Here is a 20,321-nt window from a genome sequence, read left to right on the forward strand (position 1 = left end):
ACTTTTACAGGAAAAAGAAACGAGAAGACGGGAGATGAAGGAGGGGTCGCGTTGGGTGCCTGTGGTGGGCTTCTTAGACGACTCGATGAGGACACTGGTTGAAGAAGTGGTTGGGCAGGCCGCAGTAGTTGCAGGCGTAGGGGTCAGTCACCTTTTCGCCCCTGAAGTTGAGCTTGGGGCTGGTGAGCCTCTGCCGGTCTACATCAGTGGAGTGGAAGCAGGGAAGGTGAACAGGTCGACGGCAGCGAGGGCAGGGCGCCCTCCTTGATGAAGAGGAGCTTGACGTGGGCGACCGGGGCTTCGACGAAGATGGGCTCGAGGAGGGGGAAGGGGCCGGCAGGCCATGAAGAGGGTCTCCTTCGTTGGCATTCCTCTGGTTCGGAGTGCCGTCGGCGGAGGACGGAATGGAGAAGAAGGCGTCGTACGCGTACTCCTCCTCCTCCTCGATGAAGTTGTTGTGGTCAGTGGCGGTGGCTTCAGCACCGGCGAGGGGGCGTTGGATCACCTCGTGTGGCGTCCCGTAGAGAAACTCATCGTCCTCCTGGTCTTCCTCTCTCGCTTCTGCTTCTTCTTCAATGGTGGCCAGCAGGTCGACTGGCGCCGGTGGGCTGAGCGGGGAGGTGGTAGGGGTGTTCTTCTTGTCAGCTCTGGGCGCTGGAGTCTGAGACCGAACGAGGTGGATGAAGGTCGCCAGGAGAGCAAAGATGACGAGCAGCGCCGCCAAGCCGATCGCCTGATGAGACAAGCAGAGGCCGCCCACCAGCAGCGGGCAGTCGTAGAGCGCCACCGGGTTGGTGGTCTGGGGCATGGGGAATGCGTGGCGGTGCTTGTGCGGGTTTCGTTGGAGCGGTTGTGGGTTTTGTGGTTGTGAGGAGGGTTTGGCGGAAGAGAAGGAGTGTGGTAGGCGCAGAACTTCTGGGGTCAGAGCTCGAACGCGAGTGGCTCGCAGCATTCGTTTAAGGTGGCGCAGTTCGCGTAGCCAATCCGCTTTTGTCGAGGCCTTATATGAAAACTCGTGTGGTGCGGTCGTGTTCGGCAACGCCCTATCTGGTGCGTTCTCCGCCACACATTCTTCGCGGAACTTGGTCATGGAAGAGGAGAGCCAGCACCCGCTCTCGCTTTGCGGCACCCCCACTTCCTCGCCCGTCCTGCCACTGCCACCACTACGGTGCCTCCAACCTTCGCCAACCTTTTCCTTTCATCTCGCAGTAGATTAAATAATACATAATAAATAATAATTTTTGTTTTTAATTATGATTATTTTTATTTGGTTAGAGTGTCGTTGGGGTCCGCGCTCGGTGGTGAGGGCGATGTGGCCATCAGCCCGGGGACCACCTACGTGGTGCGGCTGGAACTGCGTCCGCCCGCGTCGTTCGCCTCGCAGCCGGTCCACCGGCTCGTCCTACACGCTCCGCCCGCGCCCAACCCATCACAGGACGTCGCCAGGGGTGCGCCATGGCCTCTCGCCTCAACGTCAACGCAACAACCACTAAACGATCCTCTATGCCGTGCGTGTGTGCGTGTGTGCATGTGTGCGTGTGCGTGATGAAGGAGTGCTGGAGTTGAAGCTGGAGGTGCTCAAGGACGGACTTGCGCTGCCGCTGGTGGACACGCTGAGCTTTCACAAGAAGAAGAACGAAAGGCGGAGCTACCTCGAGCACGACCTCAAGAACACGCCGCTGGCCATCCACCTGAGCGAGCTCCGCGAGGACCGGCCCGAGGGCCGGTCCTACAGCAGCGCCATCTACGTGCGCTTCAACGTGCGCGGGAAGCAAAGCGAGCGGTGGTTTCTCCGGGCCAGCGTGCCCATCCTCGGCCCGCGCGTCCAAGTCGACATTCCACTCACATTCCATGGCGGCAAGCGAAAAGCGGTCGCGCCGTCGCCGTCGCCGTCGCCGTCTCCAACGTCGTCGCAGCAGCTGTGGACACCATCACCCTCACCCTCACCCTCACCCTCTTCTTCTTCATCGTCGTCGTCGATGACGAATTCCATTTCGGCATCGCCTTCATCGTCGTTGCCTTCGCCTTCGCCTTCGCCTTCGCCTTCGCCCCAGCCCACGCCCCTCCAGCCGCGCAGCTCCCCCGCGGCCGCGGCACCGCCATCCCACGTCATCCAGCGCCTGCTCCACCTGATGACGCCCGGAAGCGCCCAGCGCGCCGCGACCGCCGCTGCAGCCCAAGTCGAGCCATCGCCGCCCGCAGTCCAGGCCACCGAGCAGCGGCCGCCGCCCGCCGCCGCGTCACCACCCCCGAAGCCCACCACCGCAGCGACGGCGACGGCGACCGCCCCGGCAGCGCTGCCGCCCCACACGCAGCTCATGAGCACCCGGAGCGAGGTCAAGAAGGTCATCCCCGACGGCGCCCGCCTGCGCTCGCTCGACGAGAAGATCGTGGTCCACATCACCGGTGCGCCTCACCTAGCCCGACTGCCCGCACTGCATTGCGCTGACAGCGTGTGTCGTGTGTCTCGTGTGACACGACACACAACCCAGGCAAGGAGCTGTTGGAGCATGGCGACCACCTCGACGTGCGTCTGCAGTGCGACTTCTTCGACGTGACGCTGCCGGCCACAGCCGAGAGCCGCATGGCCAACAAGCGGCAGGAGGTGCGCTTCACCCCTCGGCAGCTGTTCGGTGGGACCGTCATGCATCTGGTGGCTACCGACCGGGTCAAGTGCCGCCTTAGCTTCTACTGCGCGGGCGTCCATATCGCCGCCTGGCAGCGCTTCACCTTCACCATCGACGCACCGCTCCAGCCGACCGAGCCGGCCTCCGATTCTGTCGCTGACAGCCGGGCTGCAGCCCGAGTCGCCCAGAATCAGATCGACACGCGTGAGGCCGACGAGCCGGCGGCCAAGCGACCGCGCACCACCGCCTACGACGAGCCGGCCCAGCCACCACCACCGCTACAACAACAACAACAGCCTCAGATCGAGGCAATGGAGCACACGGCACAGGAGCGGCTGCAGGGCGGTGAAGTGGTCGCCGAGCCCTGCGAAGAAGAGGACACGGAAGAGGAGTTCGGCGGTGGCGGCAACTGGCCGAGGACGACCCCAGCGGAGGAGGACACACACGGCGAAGCCGCGACAGCGAAAGACGATGAGTCGCAGCCGCAGCCGCCGGCAGCCCAAGGCTCGCAGTCAGAGGAGTACGTCGACATGGACGAGACACAGGAGGAGGTGCTGGACGACGTGGAACCGGCCGCACCAGTGCCGACAAAGCCGGTGGCCGACCAGCCTCGACAGACCCCAGTGACGGCCGCCACTGCGCCGCCACCGCCTGTCACCACTGCCACCGTCGTCGCCGCCAGCGCCGCCGCCGCCACGACTTCTGCCGCCTCTTCCTCGGCGCCACCTCGGCCTCCGCCCGCCACGACCGTGTCCACGCCGCCGCGGCGGCCGCCGGCTGCTTCTTACCAGTCGCCACAGCTGCCGCCGCGACCGCCGGTCTCTTCTTCTTCTTCTTCTTTCATTCTCTCCTCGATCCCGGCCCACCTGTTCCCGCCCCGGCTCGCCGCTGCCAACTCCCTCTCCCGACCACCCACGCCAGCGCCCACGCCCAAGTCGGCCCCTGTGGTCGCCCCAGCGCCGACCTCGACCTCGGTGCTCCCCGTGGTGATCGCGCCCCGACCGCTCTTGCCGAGGCCGGCGTCGAAGCAGGCCATACCGGCGAGCATGCGGCGACCGCTGGCCCCACCCGCCTGGTGTGCGAGATGCTCGCGAATCCACCAGCTGCCCTGCTACGCCGGAGCCAGGACCACGCGCATCAACTGCTACGGCCAACCGGTCTCGTCGTCCGCGTGCTGGTACTATCACCACCCACGCTGGGCACAGCTTCTTTTTTTTCTTTATTGCGAGATGATGTGACGCTGATGGCGCACGTGTGGTCGCGTTCATCAGGTACTGCGGCATTGAAGGGCACTGGAAGACCGAGTGTGAGCTCCGGGTCTGGCACGAGCAAAACGCGGCCAACAAGCGCACAACCGACTCTGTTGCGAGTACCAGCTCAACCGCAAACCCATAAAGTTCGTCCCTACCTCCTCGCTCTTCGCTCTTTCTTCGCTTTCGTTCTTCCGGGTTGAAGTGCGAAAGTAGTGCGTAAGCCCACGAGATCAGAATAATAGACTGGAAGAAGACAATTGCATCGGCCAAGCGAGGCACGCGCCAGCTCAAAACTATGTCTGACACCCCGTCCTGGTGGGAATAATTCTCAACTGGTGCAGCAGATGGTCACATTCCCACGGATTCCAGGCTGGCCTTGGGCGGTTGCGCCCAGGAATGATTAAGATTGACGGTCACGCACCCAATGTGTGGCGCGTGAAAGGTAAGATTGATGCCCACCCCGCACTCCGAGACCGATGAGCTCGTCGCCCCCGGTCTGAAATACCGGTGCGTGGACGAGCCTGACAAGATAGTGACGACACCCACCAGGTACAAATGGTCGAGCCTCGCCCCAGCTGCAAGGTCTTTGCTAGCCAGCCACTGCCACAACGCCGCACCACACAACCACCATTTAGCCCTTCATTACAACCCGCCAACCGCCAACCCGCCTAGTCCTCCATAACACCACGCCGACGCCCTCACTATCGCCACCGCCAGCCGCCAGCCGCCAGCCACCGCCACGGGTAGGCTTGCGCACCACTTGTGCTGCTGGACCACAACTCTGACCTATGCGTTCTGCAGGACAAAATAGCCAAGAATAAGAGAGACCAATCAGCGTAGCGCCAACAACAACACTGTAACTCCCAAAACCAGACAACCCAAAATGCAGAGGAGCGCCGTCAGGTTTGCTTCGGTCAACGCCGCGCAGCTCGCCGGCCGCCGGGTCGTAACCGGACCGTCTGCGCGGGTCCTTCTCTTGGGGTAGGACCCGCACCTTTCTCCACTGAATATGTGGTCATCTGACCTGGCCCATCATCAGGGCGAGGGAAGCCGTGGAGCTGAGGCGGGGCTACCACCAGAGCCACCTCCGCATCGACTTGGGCGTGGAGGAAGAGGAGATCGAGGAGTGGAACTGCAAGAAGGCGCCCGATTCGGCCTCGTTCGTCAACGCGGACAAGATGCCGGTGCGCTCCATCGAGGAGATGCAACACGAGACTCTGGCCATCCTCACCTCTACGGCCGGCGCCTCGACTCACCGAGAGGATCACGGCCCCCGGCTCTAGAACCACTCACCCACCTAAGCTGGTTCCTTGTATAATGCTGTAATAAACTTAGTCTCCCGAAATGTGCTCTCGTGCTCCGGGCGTGCCAGACTGTGCACCCTCTGGCCACCGGGGAAAAAGAAGATAGCCTCTGCAACCTTGGTACCACGGGTGCTTGCGCAAGCAAAAAAAGGAGATAGCCGACCGTGGGGCTCGAACCCACGACCACAAGATTAAGAGTCTTGCGCTCTACCGACTGAGCTAGGACGGCTTCGCGTTGCCAGGTGGGGCTTTCCTTTACTTTTTGTGCTGGGTGCCGAAGGACGATAAATTAGATTAAAAAGGTGCGAAACAAAACAGATTTTGGAGGAGAAGGGTATCGATCCCTTTACCTCGCATGCTAAGCGAGCGCTCTACCATCTGAGCTACACCCCCGTTATAAAAAATATTTCAGCTTGGTGTGGCCTTGGAGCAGGAAATGTGTAGTGGTGTAGTGGAGTAAAGAGATGGATTTGAGAAGAGAGAAAGAAGTGAGAATAAACAGAAGAATGCAGTGTTCTTTTAAAGGGTTCTCTGGTCTGTTCTAATTGGTTGGACAGCTTAGGTCTTTGAGCAACAGAAGGGAGTTCAGAGTTGATTGTTGTTCAATGAGAGTGACTTGACTGACTGGACAGGTTTGACAGGATGTTGCTGGTTTGAGTCTGAACACAGTTTGGGGTTGGTGCCCTTCCCCAGTGCTACTCACTGTTGTGCTACTTCACCCCTCCTCTTGTCCTTCCTTGTGGGCAGCATTGCCAGGTCCACCAGCCTTCACCCCCCCCCTTGTTGTGCACACCACCACTGACACATGTGTCATGTGTGTTGTGTTGTGTATGAGCCAGTGTGGGACAGGGACTAGGGAATGCCTGTCCAGGTGGGGTCCTTTCCTAATCTTGCAGATGGGTACATCCAAGTCTGCAGCAATTATTTTCTTTTTTAATTTCTTTCTTTCCTGTGCAGAACAAGTGTTGCTCTGTGGTGTGTTGGAAGGGGAGAGATTTGCTGCCCTGGCTGAGGCTGAGGCGGAGGCAGAAAAACACACCACCACCAGGACCTCCTGATGATGCTATGCTGGATTGGCTTTGGTCTGTGGTTGCCACCCCTCAACACCAAAAATATAATCATATTTACAAACATGTCAATCACAACATGAGCACCTCAGAGAAGAACACCAAACCCAACAAGGAAGAGACCCAGCTCGTGCACAGCTCCAAAAGATCTAGGACTGAATCAGGAGACAACATGAACCAAGCAGCCAATACTGTTCCCTCTTCATCTTCTGCAGCACACCCACAAGAATCAGTGGAACATATCAACCAACATAAAAGAAACCAAATCAGTACCACACACACCTGTGCACCCTGCCATAAAGCCCATCAACAATGCAATACATACCTCCCCCAACACACATTGTGCCTGGATCTCTCTCCCCTTTGCAGGGAACAGCCCTGCTCAAGATGTGTGCAGAAAAAGATGGGGGCTGAATGCATCACTGCTGACAAGCACCAGAGAGGGGGTGCAACCTCCAAGGAGGAGCTGGAAAAGATGGGCATGAAGCAAGAAAGGGAAGAGGTGGCCAGCACATCTGTGGAGGAGAAGATCTCAACATTGCCATAAGCAACTGACATGCTTATGCAAGGTAGCAAGGCTTGAGTGGCTCCTCAAAAGGCTTCACTCCTCCAGCAGTTCAGAACTTTCAGTATATTGTGTTGTGTCCCAGCCACTACTCTTCCTCCTATTGTTGGCTGCTTGTATTGCCTTCATCTCATTCACCTGTGTTGTCACATACACTTGTGTGCACAGAAGGAGCTAGGTAGGTGTGGCAGTCAAAGTGCTTACCCATCCACCCTCAGCCCAACATTTGGCCAAGGTGGCTGCTAAGATTCCCACCCACTCTCACTCTGTGGACATTTGGTGACTTTGCTGGGGTGTGGCTGCACAGAGAAATTGTTGGTGAGAGGAGCAGCACCACCACCTCTTCCAACTGTGGTGTATGGCACTGGACCAGCCCAGAGATACCAACTCCAGTAACATGGGGCAAGCCTACTTGGAAAGGACTGATGTGTACAGTTTTGGAGCTGCTGCCTGGGAGGTACTGCATGCCAGCTTGCACCTCCTCCCCTCACCCAACTGAGCACAACACACATCTGGCAGGTTTGGACAGGCAAGGTGCCATTCAGCAATCTGCAACAGGGTATTGTTATTGGCCAGAGTATGTGTCATGTGCCATTGCCCGCCTGTGCCACTGTGCTGCATGGGCATGCCACCATTTCCCTGACTAATGATGTACATGTGTGTGGCAGTTGAAGTGGAGAGGTGAAGCTGGATATTCCCATGGATGCGCCAGCGCCCTTGCAAGAGCTCCTGCATGCATGCACAAGCTATGATCCTCATACTTGACCTGCCTTCTGTGATATTGTTGCCCAACTTGAGCTCTTCTGTGTGTGAGCACCAAAGTTTCCCTCTCTGTCCCCCCACAACACACCCAAAGTTGTGTGTAAGGTGTAATGTCACCAGGCTTGAAAATAGATTGTGGTGTTGTGGTACTGTGATGGTTTGGCGCCAGTGTTGAAAATAACCACACAACCAGGGTGTGCTTCTTCTCATCCCTGACTTCTTCTTCTTCTTCTCTTTCCTTTTCTTGCATCTCACTTTCTTGCAGTTCCTCTTCCAACCCAGCTTCAGTGGCGTCCTCATCAAGGTCATCACTCTTTCTTGAGTTGATGACACTACTGCTGCTGGTGCTGCTGGTGCTGCTTTTCTTCTCCTCCCTCTCCCTCATACCAGTAGCCTTGGCCATATCTGTGTGTGTGTGTACAGCAGCTCCTGCAGCACCATGACAAGCAATGAGCACTCACACAAGGGGAAGAAAAAGGGGGTGGAGGTGCCTCAGATGGTCCAGAAGCACATGGTCTCCAAACTGGCCACATGTGATCCTGGCTGTTCCTCCAACAACAGAATGAGCACAGCCATGTGTGTGTGTGTGTGGTGTGTTGTGTAGAGTGGTTATGCACTAAGATGAACATGTGTCCATTCAAACTGAGCTCATACAGGATCCCTTTTGGGGTGATTTGTGAAGGCCCATAAGCAACACACAAGCACAGAAGTGCATGAGAAGGGAAGGGCCACACACCTTTCTGCAGCATCTGCCAGACAATGTCACACACAAAGTCCAGATTCAGTACCAACTCCATGTGATTGGCTGATGGGTGGGCAAGAGATATATCAAGATATCCTGCTTAAATGTGATCACTGACTTTGTGCATGTGTGCTCTACAAACACATGACATGACACAACATGAGACATGACATGACATGAGACATTTTTCTACTGGTCAAGCCACAGTTTGTAACAACTGGAAGACACTGTAGAGCGCAATGAAGTGGTTGCACTATTTCCAATGAGTAATGGTGGTTGGTGTGGAATGCAGGAATCACAGTGGATGTGTGATAAGCTCAAGCAAAAATGTTCAAGGACAATGCAAGAAGGGACAGAGCAATGCGTGGTGTGCTGGTTAAGGGTCCAGTTCCCTTTGCTTTTTTTCTATTTTTAGCACCAACACCTTCAGTCCCAACATCCTCCACACTTACAAGCACACCATACTTCTCCTCCCACTTATCTACTAGGCCCCAACACTAACAACTCCATTTTGTCTTAGCCCCACACCACCAGCTTCATCACCACTCCCCACCAAACAACCAACCAAGCGCCCACATATCACCAACAAGGGCAAGGAGAAAGTTGACATGATGGATGAAGACCTGCCCTCACCCAACAATCCCTCAGCCTCAGCCTCGCCCTCGCCCTCCACATCTTCATCTTTCTCTTCACATCCCTTGCCCTATCCCTCACCCTCACCCTCATCATCCTCTTCATCTTCCCATCCCTTGCCTTCACCCTCACCCTTGTCATCCTCTTCATCATCCCATTGCTTGCCTTCACCCTCGCCCTCACCCTCGCCCTCACCCTACAACCCCACAGCCCTGGCCTCATGCACACTCTCTGCTTTGCCCTCATCCCACAAGCCCACATCTAAGAAGCAAAAGCAGCCAACACTGTCACCCATCACTTGCCCCTATCCTGGCTGCAGCAAGAACTACACCTACCTCAGCAACTTTAGAAACCACTTCAAAAAGGTGCATGTTCTGGCTCACACAACTACCACAGCCCCTCCTCTTTCCTGCAGCTTGTCTGATTCTAGCCTTGACCTCAACAGCCTGCTGGCAGAACTACCACCATTGGACATCCAGCCACTTGACATGAGGAACAATGTTTGGCTTGCCCAACAGACAATAGTGCATGAGTACCTACATGACCTGGCAAGCCACCCCAAGCAGGAGGATCAGGAGGATGACAACAGCCAGGGCAAGACTCCTCAAGACATCCAGGACCTGCAGGCACTTGTACAGGTTCATCCTCTCTTTTGTGCTGTCAATCATGTGCCAGTGCTCACCACAGTTGTGCAGTTTCTCCAGGCTCAACAGGCAGCATGGAAGCTGCGCGCAGAACAGAGACCACCCAAAGAAACCACCAAATAAATGCTTCAAATTTTCCTATCCAAAGTTTTTTGTTTTCTTGTGCATTCTTCAAATCGTGATCTGACTACAGGAAATAAAGCAAAGGGAACTGGACCCTTAAAAGGATACGGGCACGGTGATTCAGAGGGCAGGAGCCAGCATCATGGTGAGTGCGCGCTGTGCAGACCAAAAGGATACGGCACGGTGGATTCCCGGGTGGTCGCCCACCCCAGTACTAGCACCGCCTGGCGCAGCTTAACTTCGCTGTTCGGATGGGAAGCGGTGCTTTCTGCGCAGAATGGCCGTATCCAGCACCCTCACCAGACGAGGTGAGCGCTCGGTCAGATCGCGGCGGGATCGGTGAGCTATCAGGCCGGGAGTCGCTGTGTTGTCCGACCTTGGCCCTCGCTTCTCCATCCTGCGGCGGTCGGAGTGGAGGACTTGCGGCCGCGATGATGCATTGGCTCAAACGTCGAAGACCTGCAGCTTCTCTGTGATCGGCGACCGGCACACGGGGCACACCCTTATGCGCGCACACAAGTCGCGTACGCCACACGACCCCAAGAGTGAGAAAGAGAGCCCGCAATAGGCATGAGGGTGCGAGTGGTAGCTGACCTGATGTTGTTGGCGCAGTACTGGCAGACGATGTAGTGTCTGCACGGCATGAGAACGTGGCTGCGCGTGTGGTCCATGCACACGACGCAGTGCCGTCGAATTTCCTCCCGACTCGTGCGTTCCTCCATCTCCTCCACCCGCTGCTGCAGGCGGCGCTTGTCGATCATCAGATCGATCATCTTCCGCTGCAGGTGCTCCTTGTCCAGATCGAGCCGTCTGTTTCGGACCTCAGCGAGTCGCACGCTGCGCTCCATGTGCGCCATCTCTTCGCGCTGCCTTGCCTTGCCCTCTCGCCACGCTTGCTTCTCCCGCTCGGCCGCCGAGTAACTGTCCTGTGTGGCCGCGGCGTCGCCCAAGCTCGAGAAGGCCGCGCGCCTCCTCTCTAGGCTCTCCTTTCGGCTCTGTTCGGCTCTGGCTTGCGCCCTGAACCCGACACACGCACACGCACACGCACACGCACATGCACACGCACACGCACACGCAAACACACACGCGCGCGCGCACACACACACACACGCACAGAGACAGAGCTGGGTGAGAGCCCAATGAGTTCCGAGGGCAATGAGCTGGGTGAGTACAGATGCGCGAGGATGGCCTGAATGCCTCTCTTCACCACGGCCTTGGGCGGGAAGGTCAGCGTGGCCTGCGCGCCCGACAACTCGAGTACGATCAACTCGTCCAGAAGGCTCCCTGTAGCCGCAGGGTTGATTACGTCAACGCTGTGGACTGTGTCGCGTCTCTCGATCCCTGCTTGAGGGACACTTTGGGTGGTACGTGGTACCCATGCCCAGCGGGAGCGAGCGCAGCGGATTGGCGGTCAGGTAGAGCCGGCGAAGGCCGCGGCAGGAGCCGATCTGGTCGGGCAACTGCGTGAGCTCGTTCCCACACAGGTACAGATCCCTTAGATTCACTAGCCGCCCTGCTTGCGCTCCTCGATCGTCAGATCTTGTGTGTGCGGTGTGCAGAGTGTGCGGTGTGTGCTGTGTGCGATTGTGTGTGCGGTGTGGCAGTGGGATGCAGACCTATTTCGGGAGGCAGAGAGGTGAGTCTGTTGGAGGTGAGGTTGAGAACGGTGAGCGACGCCAGGCAGGCGATGGTGGATGGAACGGTGGACAGCCGGTTGATGGCCACGTCCAGCACGCGCAGCCCGCCCAGTGGTCCTTCCTCGCAATCGCTGCATCTCGAGATGGCTCCATCTTTCATCTTCGTGCCGAAGTAATCGTGGTCCACGGACGCGTTGCAAGCGAACAAGGAAGAGGGGAGGTACACCAGACGATTGTTCTTCAAGATGAGACAACGCACTGGCAGATTCGATGCATCTCCCTCACAACTTTTGGTCACAGCGAGCTCGAGCGGCACTCGTTCGAGCTTCATGTCCGACAAGTCCACCACACCGGCCCGCGCCATCCTCAGTGGTTGGCCAGCCTTCGACCGGCGACCTCCAGCTTTATAAATCAAAGAAGATTGATTAATATAAAATAATAAAACAAAAAGTAAAATCAGGAAATAATAAAAGATGACGACAGTAGCGGAGGAGGAGCAACGCGAGGTTGAACTGGACCGCTTGTACTTTGGCAGGGCTCGCGACAGACAGTTCGAGGGTCTGGGCAGCGCGCAAAAGCCAGGGACAAGTGCAGGTGCCTCGAAACAGAACCAGAAGAAGACGAGGGGCAAAGGAAAGGCTGCAACAACGCAAGATGATGAAAAGGCGGCGGGAGGGGACGGCTGGGAGGGCTCGTTCTTCTTTCTGCAGCTAGCCGACACCCAGCTTGGCTTCTACAATGACAACCAGGTATTTTTTGTATCATGTATTTTTATTTATTGTTTTATAAGGCTTTATTTTTATTTTGTTTTATGCAGTCTTGGGACAAAGAAATCGCGTTGGCCCCCGCGCAGTCCGGTGCATCAACGCCATGCGGCCACGGCCTCGGTTCGTTGTGGTGTGCGGCGACCTGGTGCACGCCTACCCGTGGGAGAAGCCAGCCTACGACCGCCAGGTCCTGACACCACTCCCACTCCCGCTCTGCATCATTGGTGCCTTGGCTGGGTCCACGCCCTCACTCATAGCCCCGATCTAGGTGCGAGATTTCAAGCGGGTGATGCGCAAGATCGACCCGTCGATACCACTCGTGTGCCTGTGCGGCAATCACGGTGCGGTGCCCGCTCCTTCATCATGCCACACGGCCTCCGTGCAACGCTTACCACCTCACGCGCACGGCATTGCGCTGGATGCACAGACGTGGGGAACACGCCAACACGGGCCACCATCTACAGCTACAAGGAGCGGTTCGGGGATGACTACTTCCGCTTCTGGGTGGGCGGGGTACGCCCCTGCGGCTGCTCTGTTTCTGTCGATCAAGTGTGCACACGATTCCGCGGAGATGAATGGCCGCCTGATTGCACCACACACATCTCTCTCTTGCAGGTTTGTTGTCTGGTCTTGAATGCTTCGCTCTTTGCTGATCCTTCCAAGGCATTGGAGGAATACGAAGAGCAGCGGGCGTGGTTCGTGCAGGAGCTGCAAGCCTTCTCCCGAGGTACGCCGACATCGGCGGTGACATCACGCCCAACCTGATGAGAGAAGCGAAACTCCTCTTCTTCCTCTCCCTCTTCCAGACCGAGAACGTACCCAGGCCAAGCATTTGCTTGTGTTCCAGCACCAGCCGTGGTTCCTGGAGGAGCCAGACGAGGAGGACCAGTACTTCAACATTCCCAAGGAGAGACGAATGCCGATGCTCGAGGAGATGGCCAAAGCAGGCGTACGGCTTCCTTGCACTTCCCACGAGTCAGCCCTGTCTGAGCCCGAGTCCATTTGGGAACTGTGCGTGTGGTGTGTGTGTGCAGGTGCGTGCCGTGTTTGCGGGCCACTACCACCGCAACTCGTACGGCACTCTGGGGAAGATGGAAATGATCACTACGTCTGCTGTGGGACGCCCATTGGGCGTCGACCCTTCGGGCTTCAGGGTACACTGGTCACCATCACCATTTGAACAGTTGGACAGGGGGGGTTGGTTGGGGAGAGGGGCTGACCATGATAGCCGCGACCCTGCAGGTGGTCAAAGTGAGCGAGGACGGCATCGAGCATGCCTACTACAGCCTGGACCGCCTCGAGCAGAGTGACACTCCAGAATTCGAAGGCGCGCTCAGCTTCGCCCCAGGCCGAGCGAGCTCCGCGGAGGACAGTTTTTAGCCGCCCTTCCCCTGGCGAGACTCCGACTGTTGTTTTGCCGAAGATGGAGCCGCGGAGGACAGAGAGGAGGTTCGCGGTGCGGTCCTACGTGCCAGCTGATCGAGACCGTGTTCTTCAGCTCTTTGTCGAGGTGCCTTCAAAAACAAAAATCGCAACGCGTTGTGTTGTGTGCTCAAGATTAAATCGCAAGATTAATCCAACCTGTGGCAGGGAATGCAAGAAAACATTGAGACTTCGCCTCCTGACGTCCGCCTTGTGATCGAGGACTCGGTAGAACCACTTTCATTCTTTTATTTATGTATTATTTTGCTTATTTGTGTGGTCTTTTGCAGGAGAGGAGGTTTATTGAGTGGTCGCTGCATGACGACCTGGCCGACATTGACGCTGTCTACATGGCCTGCACCACATCCCCACGAAGCCACTTCTGGGTCCTCGTTGAATGCATCGAGGGTCAGTCCCAAGCACGCATGACCTTAGCTTCTTCAACTTCACAAGGGCTCACGCCTGCTTTCGTTCAGGGTCAGAAGGAGAGCAAGGCAAGCGAGAAGTGATACAGGGCATGGTTGGGCTCTACCGAGTGGACGATGACTACGCCAAGGTGCGCCGAATGAGCATAGCATCCGCCGTCCGCCGGCAGGTACGCCTGAGATCCCCCGCCTGCATGTAGCCACTACCCCAAAATGTGACTTCTTCTTGACCGTAGGGCTTGGCGCGTCGACTGCTTGACCACATCATCGACTACGCGAGCAAGGAGGGCTTCCGTCGCGTCATCCTCAGCACTGGTGCGTTTCCCGCTGCATTCACCGAGCGCTATCGACAAACCCCACACACAGCCACGCGCCTATTCTTCTTATCCGGCCATGCTACACGCCACCTGATCGGCAGGTCAGTACATGTCCGCGGCGAACGCGCTGTACACGACCTACGGATTCATCAAGACGAAGGAGGAGCCGGACGAAGTCGGCACGATGGAGAACCACTACGAATACTGCCTTGTGCCACACGCCTAGTTGCCTCGCTTCGTTGTAACGAGCCTCGTTTCTTTTAAAAGAAACTCCGTAACTCCACGCGCATGGACGAGCCCCACAGGTTGGCCATCTTTTTCGTTTGCTCTTTGCTTCAGATCTCTGCATCTTGATCTAGGGGTGGTGCGATCAGCTGTGGAGACCCGAAAATCCGCCAATTTTGAGTTCCCCTCGATCGAGAGGCGACATAGCGGGCGACATTTCTTATTGAAATTGAAGCCATAACGATGGAGGACACCGTGAAAGCAGCCGCTTTGCCCAATGTTCACACGATCACCACCAGCATCAACAACAATGACAACACAACTCCAGAGTCGCCATCGCATAATCGGAACATCATGATTTCCCTTCCTTCAATGCAAACAAGCAACGAAATCAGTACGCGCTCCACGTCGAGATTTTGTTCTATTTTATTTATCTTTTATTGCCATTAATATTAATGTGTCTTTTGCCATTAATATGCCTTTTCACAAATAATCATTTTAAATATATTTATCAATTTTGGTGCAGAGGAAGCCACGCCGCCGCCACACCGATACACGGGGCTCTCCGTGGCCATCGCCTACGGTACCTCCTCCCTCCCAATGCTCAAGCTTGTTGTTGCTTTCCCTAACAAAGATGAATACAATATGGTGTCTTCTGTGGACTACTCGCCAGGCCTCGTGTCGATGTGCGCGGTGGTGGTCAACAAGGCCGTGCTCTCTTCGTGGTCCTTCCAGTTTCCGCTGACGATGATCGCCAGCCAGATGGCCATCTCCTTCCTTCTCCTGTGGGTCCTCAAGCAGTGCGAGCTCATCCAGTACGACGACTGGTCCCTCGCCACCGCCAAGAAGGTGCAAGGCCGACTCCACTCACCCATTCTTCTTCTTCTTCTTCACGCTACATCGAACAATGCGACTGATCGTCTCCCTGTGTGCGGGCACAGGTGTGGCCAATGGCGCTGGCGCACGTGGGCAACGTGCTATTGGGCCTTGCTGCACTCAACCTGGTCGACATTCCTATGTTTGGGTACCCGAGCTCCCCCCTGGTCGCCCGCAGACTACTCGTCGGGGCCTTCTTCTCTCCACTTCTTCACCTCGAGGTGCCGCTGCTCACCTGCTGTGGTGCGAATCAGGGCTTTGCGACGGACAAGCGTCATTTTCGTGTTGGCCATGGAGTATCTGGTTTTGAGCAAGACAGCGTCGCTTCAGGTGATCGGTTCGACGCTTCTTCTGCTTCTCGGTGCGCTCGCTTTCTAGAGGCCTTCGTCATCACTTCCTTTCATGTTCAGTGCCGAGAGAAGAACCCGCTCTTCCATGACATCAACGCGTTGGTGGTGCTCACTGGTTGGTGGTCGTGCAGGGGCGATTGTCGGTGGCTGGGGCGATCTGCATTTCGACCCCTTCGGCTACGCACTCACGTTCTGTGTAAATGTTACGACCGCCCTTACACTGGTACGCCCCTCCTCCGTGCGTGCCTGCGTGCCTGCACACTGGAGCTTTGTGCACAACTCAACTAATTGTGAAACCATTGGCCCACATGGTTCCACTTTTTGCAGGTCCTCATTCCCAAGCTGGGCACGGCTGCGAATCTGAACGCGTTCGGGCTCATGCTCTATCAGATCACCATCTCCTTCCCCATCGTCGTCTTCTTCATCTTCTCCACGGGCGAATGGAACGGAGTCATGGCCTATCCATTTTTGCACCATCCTGGCTTCCAGGTACCAACCCGTACACTGAGAGCTCCCTCACACACCAACATTCTTATTACGTGCTTTTGCTGTTTCGTGCAGTTCGCGTTCTTCGTATCATCGGCTCAGATATTCTTGGTCAACTACACTCTTTTCCTCTGCACGCAGCTCAACTCTCCTCTCACCACCACAGTCACAGGTACCCTTAGCGACACACAGACGCACATGACACACACATCGCGCCGCCTAATCACCGCCACACCACCACCACCGCCGCCACCACACACGCGATTACTCATGCTGATCACTTTTTTTCATCAGGGACCATCAAGAATATTGGCGAGACGATGCTCGGATTTGTCTTCTTCAGCGTTCCGGTCGACCCCATCAATCTGATGGGCATTGCCATCGGGTACGCACTCTCTTCATCGCCGGCCAGCCAGCCAACCACCAACACCGCACCACCCGACTCACCCTCTCCAATCGCGTTCCATAGATTTACGGGCAGCGTCTACTACTCGGTCGTGAAGTACTTCGAACAACAGCAGACGCAGTCGAAGCCCGCCTTGGCCAAGGTCTGAGTCTGGGCCTGTTGGTGGTGGTGGCCGCGCCAAAGGCCTTTGTGGAGCCTAACGGCCCAGACCATCAACAGAACCGTTTTTTTCCAATGACGTCATCTCCGCTTTCTCCGTTAGCCCTTCGCTTTCGCTTTTCTCCCCTCGTTGCCCGCACGTCCATCTCCTCCATCCCTTTCATCGTCACGCACCGGCACCGATCGCTGTCTCATTATTTCACGGCAGAGAGATTTTTTTTTGTTTAACCATCATCATCATCAAAGAAAATGACGACCAGCGGCGATGACCTGTCTACCCTGCGCACGATGAGGGATGTGTTCGACTACTGCCAGCGGAAGGGCCTGTACTCGGTGGCCCAGGGCATGATCGAGCTGCCGCCCCCGCGCGCCCTGCGCGAGATTGTCGCGGCCGACGTGCTCAAGGACGAGGCCCCGTCCTCGGACATCCACCAGTACCGCTCGCGTATGGGCGAACGCGACTACCTCAACGCCCTCCGCACGCTCCTCAAGGACCACTACGCGACCGATGTGCCCGAGGGTTCCATCTTGGCCACCTCCGGGTATTTATTATTTATTTATAATTCTATTTTAAACGTACTCCACATTTTCTAATAATATTGGTTTATTAATTTACTATTTGATTATATATTCATTGGTATTAATTACTTCGTTACGTAAATAATAATTAACAAAAAAAAAACAACCTTGTTGTGCACAACGCAGAGTGACGGGCGCGATCGTGGCGGCGCTGATGGTGCTGCGGAAGCAGGGCAAGTCGCGCATGGCGGTGATCGAGCCGTACTACACCTACCACTCCCGCCAGGTCGAGGAGGTCTTCCAGAAGCTGCCCGAGGGCATCCCGTCCCACCTCGATTGGTCTCCCGACTTTGACGGTGTGTTCCCCACCCGTGCTCGTGTGTGTGTGTTGTGTGTGTGTGTGTGTGTGTGGTGTTGCGGCCTGCGGTGCTGACCCACAGGGCTGCAGCGATCGAGAAGGCCCTGAAGGGCGGCGTGGAGGGCATCATCATCGCCAACCCCAACAACCCCACCGGCCGCGTGTGGGCCAAGGAGGAGCTGCAGAAGCTGTACGTCTCTCTTCGCCTCGCTTGCGCCTGGGCGTGTGTCGTATCGTGCGCGCGTGTGCGTGTGCGTGTGCGTGTGCGGTCGGGAAAGTAACGAAACCTGCGCACAACAGTGTGGCGCTGACCAAGCAGTACGGCGCTTCGCTCATCTTGGATGAGATCTACTGCGACATGGTCTTCGCCGGCAACAAGCACTACTCTCCCATCCAGGGTACGGCATACAAACATGTGCCCCTCGCACGCGATTGATATCTCACACACCCGTGGTCGCGACAGACTCGCTCGAGGAGCACGTGTTTGTATGCCGCGGCTACTCCAAGACGCTCGGCGCGCAGAGCTGGCGGTTGGGCTATGCCGTCTCCCACCCGGAGACCATCAAGTCCCTCATGACCCACCACGATCCCATCTACATCAGGTTCGTCACACACTCACTCTCTCTCTCTCTCTTGCAGTCCGCCTCGGTCTGCACGGTCGCTAACCTTCTCTCGCTTTGATAGTGTGTCGTGGCAGCAGCACAGCTTGGCCCAGTACTTGAACAAGCAGTACAGCGATTACGTTAAGCACATCAACGAAATCAATGCCCTTCTCCAGACCAACTACGAGGTTCGGCGTTCACTCACTTCTTTGTCGTCGTCGTTGCTGTTAACCGTCTCGTCCTACTTTTTATTATTATCAATCAGCATTTTATCATCATCATCAATGAATGAGTTGTGCCCGGTCGGTGGTACTCACGGCGCCCTGGCCTCTCCTTCAGATTCTCGCCCCGGCCTTCAAGGACGCGCTAGGCTGGGAGCCGATTGCTCCTCAGGGCAGCATGTACGGCATGTTCAAGCACACCGAAGCCAGCGACATCGAGGCCCTTCAGAAGGGTACCGGCCCAGTTCCCTCTCGTCGAGCACTGGTCTGGCCTGGCCCGGCAAAACGGACTCCATGGACTCACAGATTGCGATCGGTGGTGGTGGATTCTTTGTGGTTGCAGGCCTGCGTGCCGGCGTGGGTGTGGCTCCGGGTTCGATGTTCTACGTGGATAACCGGGCCAACTCCGGCTACATCCGCATCCATGTGGGCATCTCCACTGAGAAGGCCAAGAAGATTGCTGAGACCCTTCGTGCCAACAAGCAGTAAAGTATCCTGGATTTACCCACGCCCTGTACTGCACAATCCACCGCACAGGCGTGCGTGCCTTCAGCAATGAAGATCTTGCTTGCCACGCTCGCCGACATCGGTTCACAGGAGCAGTGTGCAGGTGGCCAGTGAGCAGCAAGGGCCGGTTAGCTTAGTTGGTAGAGCGTGGTGCTAATAACGCCAAGGTCGTGGGTTCGATCCCCACACTGGCCATTTCTTTTGGCGGCAATTCAACCGCAAGAAGACGGAAAGAGAGAGGTTGACAACGTGGTCAAGAGCAGGTGTGCAACAAGTCCGCCTCATGGTGTAGTTGGCAGCATATAGGTTTCTGGTACCTGGGACCCCAGTTCAAATCTGGGTGGGGCGATATCTCATTTAATCTTTTTTTTCTGCGAAATGGGGAGAGTATTGCTTTTTTTTTCTGTAGAGAGCTGTGAAAGCAGTACATACACATACATGCTGGAGTATTAGTGGAAGTCTTGCTGGATGTGTGGGATTTTCTCCTGTAACTTGCACTCATTTGAAATGAGAGGTCAAAAATGACTGGTGAAATTTTGAAGGTCACAGAGATGTTGCAAGCAGCCAAACTCTTTATATTTGCCATTCAAAGCCTTGATGTTTACTTACACCAACTTCTTTGTGTATCACAGAGAACTTGTGGTCATTTGAAATGAGAGGTCCAGTCATTTTGAAAAGTGATTTTGTTTGTGAGTTTAAGCTCATAAAAATAGTTTTGACAACACAAAAATGGTTTTATTTTAAGAATAGCAAGACAAAATTGGGAGCATCTTGAGAAATGGCAGATTAAAATACCATCATAATGAGAGATATGATGCTGTAACTGGGCCATCAGTCAAGGTCTGGAATGACCAATTTCTATCATGTACATGTTTTGGTACACTTACTTTATCGCGTACGCGTACGCGATGACTACGCACATTTTTTTCGGTACTTTCCTGAACGGTTGGCACACAGAACCATAAAAGGAAAAATCACAGCTGCTGGGATTTAACTGGACAAAAAGTCAATTTTTATTCTTTACACAAGCAATTCCGAGGGGCTGTTTGTCACATCTCAGTGTGGAGAGTGCCCTTCATCTCTTCCTTCTTGGCCTCCTGAGGAGGTGGCTGCTCACTATGAGGGTGGCCTGGAGCTGCTCTTTGTCATTCACTTGATATTAAATTGTTGCAGCATTCATCTTCACATGATCTGTGGGGCAAGGAGGAGATAAATTAGCAAACATTCTATCACATACACATACATGATAGAATGTCCTGCAGTTTCAAAGCATAATGGGCTTTGAAAATGGCAAGGTTAATGGGAACAAAAGTAACTGTATTAA

General features: G+C 55.7%; 8 protein-coding genes across 8 annotated transcripts; 6 read left to right on the plus strand and 2 right to left on the minus strand.

The window, feature by feature from the left end:
- Positions 1-73: 73 nt before the first annotated feature.
- On the minus strand, positions 74-808 carry ACA1_296400 (uncharacterized protein; the record flags this gene model as incomplete). The annotated part of the gene is made up of 1 exon (XM_004368240.1): positions 74-808. One exon carries the CDS (start codon positions 806-808, stop codon positions 74-76), a length of 735 nt encoding a protein of 244 aa, XP_004368297.1.
- A 280-nt stretch (positions 809-1,088) lies between these two features.
- Positions 1,089-4,022, plus strand: ACA1_296410 (uncharacterized protein; the record flags this gene model as incomplete). Its single annotated transcript, XM_004368241.1, has 5 exons — positions 1,089-1,168; positions 1,276-1,448; positions 1,552-2,406; positions 2,493-3,798; positions 3,899-4,022. The coding sequence occupies 5 exons, from the start codon at positions 1,089-1,091 to the stop codon at positions 4,020-4,022; spliced, it is 2,538 nt and encodes an 845-aa protein (XP_004368298.1).
- A 741-nt stretch (positions 4,023-4,763) lies between these two features.
- On the plus strand, positions 4,764-5,163 carry ACA1_296420 (uncharacterized protein; the record flags this gene model as incomplete). The annotated part of the gene is made up of 2 exons (XM_004368242.1): positions 4,764-4,861; positions 4,920-5,163. The coding sequence occupies 2 exons, from the start codon at positions 4,764-4,766 to the stop codon at positions 5,161-5,163; spliced, it is 342 nt and encodes a 113-aa protein (XP_004368299.1).
- A 5,001-nt stretch (positions 5,164-10,164) lies between these two features.
- ACA1_296430 (leucine rich repeat domain containing protein) lies at positions 10,165-11,721 on the minus strand (the record flags this gene model as incomplete). The annotated part of the gene is made up of 5 exons (XM_004368243.1): positions 10,165-10,222; positions 10,315-10,737; positions 10,893-11,061; positions 11,096-11,233; positions 11,337-11,721. The coding sequence occupies 5 exons, from the start codon at positions 11,719-11,721 to the stop codon at positions 10,165-10,167; spliced, it is 1,173 nt and encodes a 390-aa protein (XP_004368300.1).
- A 506-nt stretch (positions 11,722-12,227) lies between these two features.
- ACA1_296440 (Hypothetical protein) lies at positions 12,228-13,504 on the plus strand (the record flags this gene model as incomplete). Its single annotated transcript, XM_004368244.1, has 7 exons — positions 12,228-12,311; positions 12,393-12,465; positions 12,552-12,637; positions 12,788-12,851; positions 12,931-13,073; positions 13,159-13,278; positions 13,367-13,504. 7 exons carry the CDS (start codon positions 12,228-12,230, stop codon positions 13,502-13,504), a joined length of 708 nt encoding a protein of 235 aa, XP_004368301.1.
- Positions 13,505-13,547: 43 nt separating this feature from the next.
- On the plus strand, positions 13,548-14,514 carry ACA1_296450 (acetyltransferase, GNAT superfamily protein; the record flags this gene model as incomplete). Its single annotated transcript, XM_004368245.1, has 6 exons — positions 13,548-13,634; positions 13,715-13,774; positions 13,837-13,954; positions 14,023-14,141; positions 14,208-14,286; positions 14,390-14,514. 6 exons carry the CDS (start codon positions 13,548-13,550, stop codon positions 14,512-14,514), a joined length of 588 nt encoding a protein of 195 aa, XP_004368302.1.
- A 242-nt stretch (positions 14,515-14,756) lies between these two features.
- On the plus strand, positions 14,757-16,779 carry ACA1_296460 (uncharacterized protein; the record flags this gene model as incomplete). Its single annotated transcript, XM_004368246.1, is given in 11 exon segments — positions 14,757-14,907; positions 15,040-15,096; positions 15,148-15,362; positions 15,455-15,537; positions 15,644-15,750; positions 15,768-15,854; positions 15,871-15,962; positions 16,067-16,228; positions 16,301-16,397; positions 16,520-16,610; positions 16,695-16,779. 11 exon segments carry the CDS (start codon positions 14,757-14,759, stop codon positions 16,777-16,779), a joined length of 1,227 nt encoding a protein of 408 aa, XP_004368303.1.
- Positions 16,780-17,039: 260 nt separating this feature from the next.
- Positions 17,040-18,979, plus strand: ACA1_296470 (aminotransferase, class I/II superfamily protein; the record flags this gene model as incomplete). Its single annotated transcript, XM_004368247.1, has 8 exons — positions 17,040-17,332; positions 17,496-17,665; positions 17,758-17,857; positions 17,968-18,065; positions 18,131-18,269; positions 18,373-18,457; positions 18,609-18,723; positions 18,834-18,979. 8 exons carry the CDS (start codon positions 17,040-17,042, stop codon positions 18,977-18,979), a joined length of 1,146 nt encoding a protein of 381 aa, XP_004368304.1.
- Positions 18,980-20,321: the final 1,342 nt, after the last annotated feature.

Source organism: Acanthamoeba castellanii, assembly GCF_000313135.1.
Source record: "Acanthamoeba castellanii str. Neff unplaced genomic scaffold scf7180000084777, whole genome shotgun sequence".
Lineage (NCBI taxonomy): Eukaryota > Discosea > Longamoebia > Acanthamoebidae > Acanthamoeba > Acanthamoeba castellanii.